The sequence below is a fragment of the Bos grunniens genome, chromosome 12 (genome assembly GCF_055505025.1).
Source record: "Bos grunniens cultivar Pamir isolate PY7600 chromosome 12, Bosgru_T2T1.0, whole genome shotgun sequence".
NCBI lineage: Eukaryota > Metazoa > Chordata > Mammalia > Artiodactyla > Bovidae > Bos > Bos grunniens.
In genome coordinates this window covers 33,093,484-33,108,612 of record NC_141176.1, presented here as the reverse complement: position 1 = coordinate 33,108,612, position 15,129 = coordinate 33,093,484, and the positions used below count along the sequence as shown (strand labels likewise).

Genomic DNA, 15,129 nt, shown 5'->3' with positions numbered 1-15,129 from the left:
GATTGAGGGCAGGAGGAGAAGGGGACGACAGAGAATGAGATGGCTGGATGGCATCACCGACGCGATGGACATGGGTTTGGGTGGACTCCAGGAGTTGGTGATGGACAGAGAGGCCTGGCATGCCATGGTTCATGGGGTCGCAAAGATTCGGATACGACTGAATGACTGAACTGAACTGAACTGATGTATATTTTAAAGCATTCATTCTTATCAGAAGTTTATAGACTTTTTGAAAGGATGCTAGAGATGGGACAGTTATCCTTGTGACTCAAAGCATTGACTGCAGACCATCAGCATCACCATCAGTATCACCTGGGAACTTGCTGGAAATTGGGTGATGGCCCAGACCTATTGAAGGAGAAGTTGCATTTTAACAAGTCTCAGGTAATTTGTATATCTTTCAAATATTTAAAATTTGAAGATCCCTAGTCAAAATTGCGAGTGTGCTAAGTCGCTTCAGTAGTGTCTGACTCTTTATGACCCTATGGGTCGTAGCCCTCCAGGTTCCTCTGTCCATGGGATTCTCCAGGCAAGAATACCGGAGTGGGTTGCCATGCCCTCCTCCAGGGCATCTCCCTTACTCAGGGATTGAACCTACGTCTCTTATGTCCCCTGAATTGGCAGGTGGCTTCTTTACCACTAGCGCCACCCTAGTCAAAATTATCAGGATTTTTTCTGCATTGTCTGCCAGAGGACAGTATATCTGTCTGCTAATTCAAGCTATGTTTTTACTTTCTTGATGTATATAAACTAAATTTGATGATTCTAAAAGTTCTAATCAGATTTTAAGATTCCAATCAGATAGCAAAACCATCTGATAATCATCCCATTCTTCAAATGGGACAAGAAGGCCATCTGTCCCTTTATTACACTGGGCTTTGATCAAAGTGGAAACATAAATGGTCAATACAATACCATCATAGTCACTTATTTAATATGTATTTTAAATTTGAAATCGTAAGTTGTCCTAATAAATGATCTATATGCTATCAAGAAATAAAATCAATCATTATTTTAATAATGAATTCAGCAATTCTCTAAAAACAAAAAGTTTACTATGGCTCCAAAATACTTTTATTGGCACTGAAAGTGAAAGTCACGCCCAACTCTGCAGAATTCTGCAGGCTAGAGTACTGGGGTGGGTAGCCTTTCTCTTCTCCAGGGGATCTTCCCAACCCAGGGATTGAAACCAGGTCTCCCGTATTGCAGGCAGATTCTTTACCCGCTGAGCCTCAGGGGAAGCCTAAGAATACTGAAGTGGGTAGCCTATCCCTTCTCCAGCAGATCTTCCCAACCCAGGGATTGAACAAGGGTCTCCTGCATTGCAGGCAGATTCTTTACCAACTGAGCTATGAGGGACATTTTCTCTTTTAAACATATTTAAATCCTGCTTTAAATTTTGCAGGACTCCAAGATCAATCCTGCCTGCCAAGTCAGCAGAGGAATTTTCCCTTCGTGAATGCGGCTGTTTCATTTAGGTTTCTGAAAAAGGTGCTCTCCGCATCACCCAACCCCCTGCCTCCAGGTACCAGGAGGGAAGACAGCCCCCCACATAAACATCCAGAAATCTTCACAACTGAAAATAAATCATAAGAACATATTACAGTTGATTGAAAAAAAATCTCAGCTGAAATCAGGTGTTTTAAAAACAGGAGGCAAAAGCAGCCACTTAACTAGTGTTTAGAAGACCATTACATACTGATGTAAGGGTATAATAGGAGGATTAAAATAGTAAATGAAGGGGAAATCTCTGTATAATAAGAGTACCCTCATCTCTTTGCATTAAAACATTGCAGTGTGCCTCTGGGCAAGGGGTGGGGCTGGGGAGGTGGGGGGCTTGGCTCTAAATGGGGAAAAAGCTCAGCAAAGAAGAGACCTAAAGAAAAACAGGCCTCTTTCACCTAGGTAGGACCACATTGATAGTCCATCCCATGTAATTTTAAAAGGGAAGCTTTATGTCTTAACTATAGAACTAAAACTTTAGTGACAGTAACATAGGTGGCTCCCTTGGTGGCTCAGATGGTAAAGAATCCAGATGCAATGCCGGAGACCCAGGTTCGATCCCTGGGTCAGGAAGATCCCCTGAAGAAGGGCATGACAACCCACTCCAGTGTTCTTGCCTGGAGAATCCCCATGGAGAGAGCAGCCTGGCAGGCTACAGTCCATGGGGTTGCAAAGAGTTAGACACAACTGAGCAACTAAACAATAACACACGTTGTAAATCATTTCCCTCGTATTCAGGGCAGCATCAGAGCAGCCCCGTGCGGAAGGGAGACAGGCATGGACTCTGGAAAACCTGGATTCAGATCCCAGCTTTACCCTTGAAGCTCTGTGGCCTTAGACAAATTTCTTCACCTGTCTGAGCCTCTATTTTCTTAACTGTAAATGTGTGTTTTTGTGAAGCTAGCAGAGCAGGTAAAGCACCCAGCATGAAGCCCAGCACATTTTAATGTGGTGAAAAACAATACTTATTACGATCGTTATAATTACTCTTAGAGATATGAAAACGGCAAACACTATTTCTACAAAAACACCATTTTTTGCTTTCAAATCTCTTTATGGATATTTCCCAGCCCACGTCGAAACCAACTTACCTTAGTCACTTCTCCCATGGAGATGAGATTAACTTTCAAGTGACGAAAAACAGACTCATCACATTCAACCTACCAACTCTGTCACGTGTTGATGGATTTTTAAAGGCTAAGATGCGTCATCCAGCGATGTGTATTGAAAATCCTTTCCCATTTCTGCAATGTTTCCACCCCTCTCCTTTACATGGACTCAGGCAGGATTGATCCACACCTGGGCTGCATTAGAAGGGGCCCTGGAGAGATGGTATCAGCCCTGCAGGCTGCTAGAAGGGCCTCAGACCACTGTGAACATAACATTTGGGACAGACGAAAGAGGTTAATTTACTACAAATGATTCCCCTGCTGCTGCTACTGCTGCTAAGTCACTTCAGTCCTTTCTGACTCTGTGCGACCCCATAGACTGCAGCCCACCAGGCTCCCCCGTCCCTGGGATTCTCCAGGCAAGAACACTGGAGTGGGTTGCCATTTCCTTCTCCAATGCATGAAAGTGAAAAGTGAAAGTGAAGTTGCTCAGTTGTGTCCGACTCCCAGCGACCCCATGGACTGCAGCCTACCAGGCTCCTCTGTCCGTAGGATATTCCAGGCAAGAGTACTGGAGTGGGGTGCCATTGCCTTCTCCAAATGATTCCCCAGGGACCCTGAAATACTGGTCTTCCACCATCTGAATGGGCTACATTGATGGGCTGTCCAGAAATTCTCCCACTGGTTGTACAGCCACAACTACAAACACACTGCAACTGGAGGCAAGGTTTTCTGTGTCCAGAGTATCCTCTGAGCTAACACAAGACAGTCAAACACAACGGTTTTACGATATATTTAAAATGAATCTTTCTGTGTCATTTCCAGGACTAAATCCTGACTCTCTTAAAACAGGAAATATAGTTTTTATTGAATTTAAGTTGTTTTTTGGTGAAAAGAAAAGGAATTCAAATTCAGCTTTTCATAAACAGCCACGTGGTCATTCTGCTTGTAAACGTACAGAATATAGCTGATACACATCACAATCAGATATGTATGTTATTTATTCACAAGCTTAATTGGTAAAATAGAAGACCACCTGTTTCAAATGCACTGACACCACAGACAGTGTATGAATCAGAAATACTTGGCCTACAGTATTTCATTCTATTTGGTTCAACCGAGAAAAACTATTAATACATTCTTAGATAGGAAAAGTGATGCTTTTTATATTTTGTGATAGCTTCACATTGATTCATTTTTTCAGAATATACTAAAATCAATTTAATCTAATTTGAACATGCTAATTTTTTTCTTTTGTTTCCTGAACACAGACTGTAGCTTAGGAAACCACCATGTTATACCTAATCAATCCTACTTTGTACGTAAACCACAACACATTTCATATTTCATTTTAGAAGGTCATATTGAAAAACTGTATTGAAAAGTGACTCATCTGGTTCTGGATTTACATGGCAACATTTGAAACTAGTGGTCTAGCTGACATAGGGAGCCATGCAGAAAGAGTTAACAACAGGCGTAGAAATACCAAAATAATTCTTGTGAACAGCAACTGCTGAAAGTAAAGAAAGAATGAGTAAAAACGAGTTTATCGTTTCAGTGTTGGTAATTCACTACTGAGTTCACGTGAATAAAATCAGTTCGTGTTAATAAAATCCATAACATAATCACATAGACTATTGGCTTCAGAGTGATTGTATTCTGTTAGATACATGCAGCATTAAAAAAAATCTACCTTGACATTTTAAAAAAGAAGGTCTGGAAAAAGTACTTTCTCCAATTTCCTCAATAATTCAGTTTTATTTTAAAGTCCAGGTAAAAACTCTGGGACCAGTTTACCTTTTATAATTTCATGGCCATGTTACACCCCTTCCTTTCCCCTGACAATATCAATCCTCCAAACAATAAAAAAGCATAAGCCCCGCCTTCAAATAAAATACTTAAAAAAAAAAAAAACCCATCCCAAATAAAACAAAATAATATTGAGCAAAGAACTCAATTGCTTTTAAAAAGGTGAAAACACTGGTGACATTATTTTCACTTCAATCACTTAACTCATCTAAGTGAATGCTTCAAAGTGCTCCTGTGGCTCTAGAGAGACTCCAGCAGAAAGGATGGAAGGAGTGCATCTCAACGGACCGGTCAGGCAGTGGGAGTGCTTGGTAAATTCCCGCAGGCTCCTCCTAGGTGGAGAGCCCGCTACACGTCGCTGGGCGACCGCGCTCTCTGGGACAGGCTGGGTGGGACGCAGCCACAGCACACGAGGCAGAGGGCCTTCTGGATCTCCTGGTTTCTGAAAGCATATATGACGGGGTTGATGATGGAGTTGTAGGTGGCGGGCAGGAGGGTGGCGTAGGTGTAGATGGAGGGGTACGTGTAATCAGCGATCAAGGAGTAGAGGGTGAAAGGCATCCAGCAAGCAGCGAAGGTCCCCAGGATGATGGCCAGGGTGGAGATCCCCTTCCGGGTGGTCACGTAGTGCGAGGTGGCCAGGAAGTGGTGCTGCAGGGCGATCTGATGGGCGTGCCGCATGACGATCTTACAGATCTGGATGTAGAGCTGCAGCATGAGTGCGAAGGTGAAGAGGAAGGAGACGGACAGGATGGCAGCGTTGTTCTTGGTGAGAGGCCTGACCACGCTGCAGGTGGACTCGTCCCGCAGGCAGTTCCAGCCCAGGACCGGCAGCAGGCCCAGGCAGATGGAGGTCCCCCAGAGCATGAAGAGCATGACGTAGGTAAACGTGACCGTCCTCTCTGAGTGGTAGGTCAGGGCGTAATACAGGGAGAGGTAGCGGTCAACCGTGATGGCCAGCAAGCTGCAGACGGAGGCAGAGAAAGAGGCCACGATGAGTCCGATGGTGACCAGCTTGGTGGCCTCTGACTGAAGCAGGTAGGCAAACACGAAATTGACAATGAGTCCGATGCCGGCCAGCAGGTCTGCAAGCGCCAGGCTGCCTATCAGCAGAAACATGGGTGCCCGCAGGCTGGGGTTATGAAAGATGATAAGGACCACGATGGCATTTTCGCAGGAGATGAGGGTTCCCGAGGTACATAAGACAATGTCCCAGGGGTTAACCACCAGCTCCGGCTCCGGCTGCAGGACAGGGACCTGGGAGGAGACCTCCGCCGAGATGTTCCCGGAGGCACCGGCATCTACAAACTCCGGAGGCAGCCCGCTTACATTGACTTTCGGGTCTTCATTCATTTTAACCCCTGTCCTCTTCAACGAAAAGACAGGCTGTTTAGTGTTGAGATAGGGCAGGGCGACAATCCCACATCATGCAAAAACCACACCAACAGCGAGCCAGCCCTACTTAGACACTGCCCCCAAATGCCACAAGCTTCCCAAATCACAACCTGGTAAGAAATACGACAAAAGCCAAAGTCTCCGTGGCTTAAAACCATCACCACCACAACAAAAATGCCGTTTTGGCGCTGGGGGACACCCGGGATGGGACTTGCACACAGGTGCGCGAGCGGGGCAGGCACACGCGGGACAGCGGCGGTCTGTTTGCTCAAGTGCTGAGGACACACGTGAAAATGTGTCTCGCGTGCCGCCAACGAGCGGCCGCCTGGCACCGGGACTGCCGCGGGGGTGGGGGGGACCGCGCCGCGGCGACAGCTCTCCAGCCGGGTCGGGCTGCCATCCTCGCTGGAACGTTCAAAACTCCCACCCTCCAGGCGACCGGTGCGCGCGCACATTCACACCCCAGCCAGAACAAAGGGGGTCCCGGCCGCTCCCCCTCACCCCGCCCCGCCGCCCCGTGCGCACGGGGCAGTCGCCGCAGAGCCACGAAAGGAGGGCGCGCGCGATGGAGGTGTGGACACGGACGGACAGACAGATGCCCAGGCACCGCGGCGGACGCGAGGGGACGCGAGGGGACCCACAGGGCGCGGGTACATCGCGGGGGTCACCTTGGTGCGCCCAGGCCGGGGGGGAGGGCTCCTCCGCTGCTCCCAAAGCGCTACCCGGGTCGCATGTCGGCGGCGGACCCGCGGGGCGAGGGGCGGCGGCCGCTCGCTGGGCCTGGCCGGGAGGGCGGGGGCGCGCTCCGCGCCAGGTGAGCAGAGGCGGCAGGTGAGCGACGGGCTCGGCTCGCGCGCCCGGCTCTCCCCGCCCGGCCGCTCGCTCTCCCCGCCCGCGCGCGCCACCGCCCCCGCGCGCGCCGCCGCCGAAGCCCCTGGAGGCCGGCGCGCGCCCCACGGGTCGGGGCTGCGCTGGGCGCGCGGGCGGGGAGAGCCCCCCACCGCCGGGTGCGAGCGAGAGGAGCCGGACGCCAGGAACTGCAGCGTCACGGTGGCCGCCGCCGCCCCGCATCCCACTCGGGGCTCGCACGGCGCGGGGGCGGGACAGCGCCGCCCCGGAGCCCCGTGACCCATTTCGTTCCCGAGGTCCCCCTGGGGCGTCCCGGTCTCCAGGGCCCGCTTCTCCATGCCTTTCCCTAAACTGCTACCTTCACGCCCAAAAGAACTGCCTAGGGTGGTACTCAGGATGTTCAGGTGGGATGGGGCGGGGGTGAGCAGGTTTAGGGAAGCAGGGTCTTTGATCCAGCCAGCTGTTTTCGGAATTGCAGTTGACCACACTGCAGTTCTGATCCCCAAGAGACCCCCTTCCTTAGGTGCGTCCTGGACCTAGCTTTTTTTTTTTTTTAAATCACTATTCCTTGGGAATATTTTCTTCACTGGATATAGGGTGCTGCTACGCGAATCATCGTCATTATCATCAAATTGCACTTATTAAGTGTTCCCCGAGCTGTGTTTTCCAATGGAAATCATTTACAGACTTCCTGCAGAAGCAGATGCCGGCCAAAACCCAATTCATTGATGCACTGAAGTGGCAATGTTAGTTTATCTTTTCATTTGAACACATTCAATAGTTTCTAAGATTGAAAACCTGATGGCTATCTGCTTTTATGAGCCTGTCTCCTCTGGATGCAAAATTCAGAGCACCTGGGAGATCCTAAGTTTAAAGATGGTCTCTCTTTCAAAATGGGAGAAGGAAAAGGCGTGATACTCTGATCTTTCCCTATCAGCAGTGAAGGTTTCCCCAGATACCTTTCTCTACCCTGAGGTGGGGGGAATAGTTTCTATGTGAATAAAGGTGGTCTTCAGGGCATAGGACCCTAGAACTAACTCCTTCCTGCAGATGCATCCTCCTCTAGCCGCCCCATCTGTCCTCTGAACTCACTGTCATTCCTTACTCCTGCCCTTCAGGCTCACCCACCAGGATTCCCCCTCCTCCCCGCTCCTCCCCTCTCCTGTCAATCAACCCCTGCCTCTGCAAGATCACCCCAGCTCTCTCTGCACCCTAGGTCTCAACTGCAAACCAGTGGTTCTGGGGCGGAGCCCAGATTCTGCATTGGCAGTCCTCCTTCCCAGTGATCCGGATGCTGCTGGCCAATGGACCAAGAAGCAAGGTTCTATGGCATTTTAAGAATGGCTTGTACCTCATGGAGAAGCACGATGAGGGCTGGGCATGCAAATCCAGTAAGCCGTGGTCTCTGCTCACAGGCAGGTACAGTCTGGTGGTGATGGACTCATAAAAAGCAGAAGTAATACCAGGTAGCAAATGTGGTAATGTAGGGATATGCATCTTCCTCTCAACTGTTAGGCGGTGAATCAAAGCGTTTTTAGAAAAAGGCAAGGAACAGTCACTTAAACATACAGATAGCTGTTTAAGTATGACACAGTTCAAACCACCTGCCAACATTTCAGGAGCCTCGCTTCAGCAGAGCGCTTTAGGGAAAGTGAGTGACAGCACCAGCCAGCCACTGCTCTCATCAATATACAGAGTCTGGCCCTGACCTACAGGGCTTACAGCCGTGGGCTTTCATGCCCTCTTTAATGTGTTTAGGAAGTAAGAAAAAAGAATGGAGGCTTGCAGGACTTCCCTGGCAGTCCAGTGGTTAAGACTCCACGCTCCCAATGCAGCGGATGTGGGTTTGGTTCCTGGTGGAGGAACTAGGATCCAGGATGCCATGTGGTGCAACAACAACAACGAAGATAAAAAGCTTTTAAATAAATTAAAATAAAGAATGGAAGATTGAGAAGAGAAAGGGTAATAGATGGATGGCAGAGATGTGCAGGTGTATGCAGTTTTGAGACCTGGAAAGCATTAAAGGAAGAAACAGAAGACTCATGTGGGGCTTGGATACAGCTCAATGGTGAAACCTGGGCGCCAGGGGCCAGGGCAGATCCTCCAATGGCCAAGGTCAGCCGTGCATTCACCGTCCTGCTGTTACTCCTTCCCCTTGAAAGGCTGCTTGTAACACAAAGAATTTAAACATGACCAGAGTTCCATGTTTATCAGTGTATTTGTGAGGACTTCTGTTGCCAGGGGGCAGACATGCAATTCAGACCAACTTGATTTAAAATGGATGCTGCTGTCTGGCACGGCTGGGGAAGGTCCTGAGAGACTCAGGGTGGAGGAGAAGCTCCAGGAACAAGATCCGACCTGTGTGCCGAGTTCCTTCATCAGCCCATCTCTGCCAGCCTCGAACTGTCCTTTCCTAGACCAGCATCTCCCGCGCAGCCATGAACGTGGCCTCAGGCAGCCCCAGGCTGGCACACTGAGACCGTCTTCCCAGCTGGCAAGAGAAATTGCCGCACACTCTGGCCCAGCCTTCAGTAACGCGCAAGGCTGTGTTCTCAGTTCGCCTCACCCCCGTTACGGGACACTGCAGCAGACACCCTCAGTGTGTGACGTTTACTTTCTTCTCGTTCCTTATCTTCTTGGTCATTTTTTTTTTTTCTATAACTTCGGCAAGAGGTTGTGTAGGAGGTAAAGCATCTTGCCTCTCCTTGACTCCTTCAGCAAGTCAAAGAGATGGCGAATGCTCAATTTACACCCCAAATTCTGCAAGGTGTATACATGGGATGTGACAACATGTGGCTGGAAGCGCTCTAGCAGTGGTCTTGCTAACGGTAAAGGAGGATGACCAGCTCTATGTTTTCGTCCCTGGGCGATGCCTGCCTAACCCACAGGCATATATGGGCAGGTAATCAATGCTTGCTTTGCTTGGCAGTAGACTTGACCTGTCCTAACCCTTGATTATCTAAGTCTTACGTTTCTGATTGCTTCATAGTCAACCAAGTTTATGTCGATTATGTAAAATCAGTGACACCCAGAAACTGGCATTTCGTGGGTTGGTAAGTTTCCCCACCAGCTGAAGCAACAACAAAAAGGAGTGACTGAACTGGGGGCTTTTCTTTTGCTCCATAAGTTCGTTTAAGCAGGCACACTTCTAACTACTTTCATTATTATTTCAGAAGGAAAGAGACAATTTTAGGCATTCGAAAAAGGACATATCTCAAACAAAAGGGTAGTGCTTTTTTTTTTTTCCTTTTAAGGATTGTGCTTTTACATGAAATACATCTTGTTTTATGAAAACTCAACACAGTGTTCTAACTTTTCTCATTTCTACTAGTTGGGTGGAAACTACCAAAGCACAGATTTGGTTGGAGGATGACTCTTTTTAAAAAACACTTATTTATTTATTTGGCTATGCTGGGTCTTCACTGCGGGCATGGGATCTTTGATCTTCCTTGCAGCATGCAAAATCTTTTGGTTGAGGCCTGCGAACTCAGTTGCAGGATATGGATCTAGTTCCCTGCATTGGGAATGCAGAGTCTTAGCCACTGGGCCACCAAGGAAGTCCTCTGAGGATAACTCTTAACCACTGAGGGATGTGATGATTTTGTATCCACTCAAAGGGAGCCTAGAACAGATTGAATACTTTTTGTCAACTCAGTAGGGAAAATGTACAGGTCAAGTTTCAGAAGGTACAAGTTTTCATTTAGGCACCCAGGTTACCAAGCTTTATTACTCTCCTCTCCAAGCTGATGGCCTGTGCTTATGGAACACCCACTCTGTGCCGGGCTCTGAACCACGAGCTCTTCATAGGAAGTAGAGAACCCTGCTGCCAGCATGTTGGAGCTTGTTTTCAGGGAAAATGACTAGCCAGCCATGAATCCTCACAGAGTGACAGTCTCTCCTCTGCAGATGCACCCTGGTTTGGGGAGATTTATATTAACCAGGGGGCTTCCCCAGTGGCTCAGCGGAAAAGAATCTGCCTACAATGGAGGAGCTGCAGGAGACACAGGTTCGATCCCTGGGTCAGAAGATCCCCTGAAGAAGGGCATGGCAACCCACTCCAGTATTCTTGCCTGGAGAATCCCATGGACAAAGGAGCCTGGTGGGCTATAATCCATGGAGTTGCAAAAAATCGGACATGAATTAAGCAGCTTAGCATGCATGTACATATTAATCAGGCTGATACATTCAAATCAAAAGGCCAACTATCATATAAATATTTACAGTCTCAGAAGCCAGGTGTGAGCAGACTTGTGCGCCCTGGAGCAGTAAACAACTTGCCTTTGTTCCCTATTTGTAAAACTGAGGGTGTTAACAGCATCTATTCCTAGGGCTGGTGTAAACCGAACGGTATGCTTATCCCAGCCTGGCAGAAAGCTACGGTCTGTCAGTGACAGCTACCGTTACTAACAGTTGTGGCCACTGTTTTCCATCATCTCCCTGATGCCCTTTGTGAATGGGGATCCACGGGAATCCTGTTCTCACAGCCGGATTGGCCAAGTGCCTCAGCATCCTCTTTGGGGCTATCACTCACAAACACCCAGACTGTCAGGAAATTCTGTTGACTCTCCCATTGAAATACACCCAGAATCCATAACTGCCCAAACTTCAAAGTAGCCAAGATCCCCTACCATGTGTGAATGGAAAAGTAAACTGTGGTCTATCCAGATAATGGAGTACCCTCAGTGCTAAAAAGAAAGATGCTCTCGTGCTTCCCTGATGGTCTAGTGGTTAAGAGTCCACCTGCCAATGCAGGGGACACGGGTTCGATCCCTAGCTGGGGAAGATCCCACATGCCTCGTGGCAGTTAAGCCAGTGAGCCACAACTACTGAGCCCCTGCACCTAGAGCCCGTGCTCTGCAACAAGAAAAGCCCGAACACCGCAACTAGAGAGTAGCCCCGCTCGCTGGAACTAGAGAAAGCCAATGAGCAGCAGCAAAGACCCAGTGCGTCCAAAAATAAACAAATGATTTTTTTAATGAGGTTATTAGGGTGGACTCTAATCCAATACAGCTAGTGTCCTTATAAGAAGAGGAGACGAGGGCACAGACTCACACAGCAAGAGGGAAAACCATGTGACAGCTGGGAGAAGGTGGGAATTGCTCTGGCCAAGCCGCCCACTCAGTTCCAGGCATGCCGAGTCCTGCGGCTCGCAAAGCTGGCTTTATATCCTCTTAGTGTTCAGAGGTGACAAACTCAGCCTCCCCAGTTTGTCTCCTTGTGGTTTATCCAAGTCTCCCGTACGTGTCTGTCTCTGACTCTCAGCAGATTTAAGCTCAGTACTCTTGGTGGGAATGTAATACTACTAGCTCAGGTGGCCATGGACCAGGGGCTGAAACCGCAAAATGTTATCTCTTCTCACCACAGTTCTGGAGGCTGGAAGATCAAGGTTCTGGCAGAGCTCAGTTTCTGGTGAGGACCCTCTTTCTGGCTTGCATGACTTTCTTACTAAACCCCCCATGGCTTTCCTCACCGAGTACACCTGTGCAAGGGGAAAGAGCAAGCAGGCTGTCTGCTCTCTTCTTTATTTTTGTTTTAAACACTGTTCTCCACAGTGGTTGCACCAATTTACATTCCCACCAACAATGCAAAAGGGTTTACTTTTCTTCATACCTCCTCGAGCATTTATTGTTTAGACTTTTTGATGATGGCCATTCCGACTGGTGTGAAAGATGATACCTAACTGTAGTTTTGATTTGCATTTCTCTGATAATTAGTGATGGTGAGTATCTTTTCATGTGCTTTCTGGTCATCTGTCTGTTGTCTTTGAAGAGATGTGTATTCAGTTCTTCTGTACATCTGATGTCTCTTCTTATAAGGGCACTAATTCTACTGGATCAGGACCCCACCCTTGTGACTTCATTTAACCTTAATTACTTCCATAAAGGTCCTATCTCCTAACACAGCCACACAGGGGCTAGGGCTTCAAAAAATACATTGGGGGATACAGACATTCAGTCCATTACAGGTAATTTGCTTTATTTTGTTATTTTAGAATTAATTTGACTTTATTTATTTCTTTACTTGTGTCGGGTCTTAGTTGCAGTATGCAGGAGCTTTCATTGCTGTGGCATGTGGAATATTAGTTCCCCAACCAGGGATCGAACCCATGTCCCTTGCATGAGTGCTAAGTAGCTTCAATCATGTCCAACTCTTTGTGACCCCATGGACTGTAGCCCACTAGGCTCCCCTGTCCATGGGATTCTCCAGGCAAGAACACTGGAGTGGGTTGCCATGCCCTCCTCCAGGGGATCCTGCATTGGAAGTGAATCCTTAACCACTGGACCACCAGGAAGTTCCCAGCAGGGAAGTCCTATTTTCACTGCCTTCCTCTCTCTCCTATCTCGACTCCTCTATCCCCACCAATGTTCCCTGGGATCACATCCAGAATGAATTACCAAATCTTTGTCTCAGAAAATCTTCGTCTGTTTCCGGGGAACCCAAACTAGGACAGAAAAGCTGAATGCCATAAGTCCTTCCAGGAAAATTACAGCACTTGGTAGCATGTTAGAGGCTCCTAGAAGTCTTCCCTAAAGAAACATTTCACTGAGTTTAACCCAGGACTTCACAAACTTTCTTAACCGCCTTGGAGTGCCCTAGAACACCTCCCAGAATTTATCTGGAAATGCTCTGTAGGGTTGGTGAAAGCTGGGTGTGCATGTAGTTGGTTTATGTATGATTGTTGCTTGGGGCAGGGGGCTTGCGGGTGAGGTCTGGGCGGACCTGCAGGTTGATGGAGACTCTGGTGGAGGAATGTGTGTGAGGGCAGAGGCAGAGGCTGCATGTGGCAGTACTGGCCATCAGCATTAATAATTCATCCAAGGCACTGGAGGAGAGGCTACAAGACACCAGAGGATGTGGGGACGCGACTCTTGCCCTCATAGGGATCATGGGGTAGTGAGGGAGAAAGCAGAGTGAGCTGTAATAGCAGTGAAGTGACCTAGGGCAAGAACCCCAATATACATGCTCTGTGTCTGGCCCCGGGGATATTAATTATGCAAAAGAGAAGGGGTCACATGCCTGCCTTGGGCTGAGCCTCTAGACGCTTCACATATGCTTAAGTTCTGGTTGTTGGCTTCCGGACAGTGTTTTATTCATCCGTCCGCATGTTTATTAGACTTTCAGTCAGCCACCTCTGTGACCACTAAAAATGCCTTCTTCATTTTCCCTGAGATGAACCAGATTAAATGATGTTGAAATAATATCCCCGGTTCAACATCAAATTGCACATATTCATAGTCCAGCCATTTAAAAGTGTTATTGATGGGCTAATATTCGTCCTATTAAAATTAAATGGCATGAAATCTGAATTAGCTCAATTGAATTCATTTCCTTCTGGAGTATACTTATCCGTGACTTGAAGGAGTCCGGGCAAAGGCCATCTTGGTTTCCCTCAGTGAGATGCATCCAATTCCAGGCTCCCTAACTTTGAATTTGAAGGTCCCTCTGGGCCTGGAGGAACTGAAGACATGCCCCCTGCCACCTCTTGCTATCTTTAATCCATTTAGCTGGAAACAGGGATAAAATGGTACCAGTTTCATAGAATTTGTTCTCTGAAATGAAGCTAATGAACGCACGTGAGGCCCTTGGCGCAGGTACACAGCAGATGCTCAAGACGTGCTCATTACTAAGATGTTGTCATCATGCCTGTAAGGCTCCTTCACCCAGACATGAGGATGAAGTACCAGAGAGCTGGGCCAGGAACAAACCAGAAGACCCAGATTCTTGTCCCTCACTTGAAAGTGGAAGTGACAATGTTAGTTGCTCAGTTGTGTCTGACTCTTTTCGACCCCAAGGACCATAGCTGTCCATGGGATTTTCCAGGCAAGAATACTGGAGTGGGTTGTCATGCCCTCCTCCAGGGGATCTTCCCCACCCAGGGATCAAACCCATGTCTTCTGAGTCTCCTGCATTGTAGGCGGATTCTTTACCACTGAGCTATGCAGGAAGCCCCCTAGGGGGCCTCAGTGAGTCTTAAATAATCTCAATCAACCAGAATTACCACCATGCCAGAATTCTCTCTTACTCAGAAAGCATTTGGGGTTTTTTTCCATTGACTTTTGATAAGAATGAGTCAAATGACAAAAATAAGATGACATTTAATATTCAAAGCAGCAAATACAGGGCTTTCCTGGTGGCTCAGTGGTAAAGAATCTGCCTGACACTGTAGGAGACACAGGTTCCATCCCTGGTCCAGGAAGACCCCACATGCCATGGGGCAACTAAGCCCGTGCACCACAGTCACTGAGCCTGTGCTCTAGAGCCCAGGAGAAACTACCGCACTGAGAAGCCTGCACACTGCAACTAGAGGAAAGCCTGAAGAACCACGGAGACCCAGCACAGCCAAAAATAAATAAATTAATATTTATTTATTTAATAAATATATTATTAAATTTATTTTTAATAAATTTAATTAAAATTTTATTTTAATTAAATAAAAGTGAGCTCATCCTCAGCTCATTGACCC

General features: G+C 47.9%; 1 protein-coding gene across 2 annotated transcripts; it reads right to left on the bottom strand.

Moving 5' to 3' along the window:
• Positions 1 to 3,394: 3,394 nt before the first annotated feature.
• Positions 3,395 to 6,662, bottom strand: GPR12 (G protein-coupled receptor 12). 2 transcript variants are annotated; one of them, XM_086328499.1, is made up of 2 exons: positions 6,485 to 6,662; positions 3,395 to 5,789 (listed from the first exon to the last, which is right to left on the bottom strand). In XM_086328499.1, exon 2 carries the CDS (start codon positions 5,772 to 5,774, stop codon positions 4,770 to 4,772), a length of 1,005 nt encoding a protein of 334 aa, XP_086184625.1. In that variant the 5' UTR covers positions 5,775 to 5,789; positions 6,485 to 6,662; the 3' UTR covers positions 3,395 to 4,769. The 2 variants fall into 2 exon arrangements, with proteins under 2 accessions (XP_086184625.1, XP_086184626.1); XM_086328500.1 differs by having other exon boundaries at positions 3,395 to 5,782.
• Between the last annotated feature and the right edge of the window lie 8,467 nt (positions 6,663 to 15,129).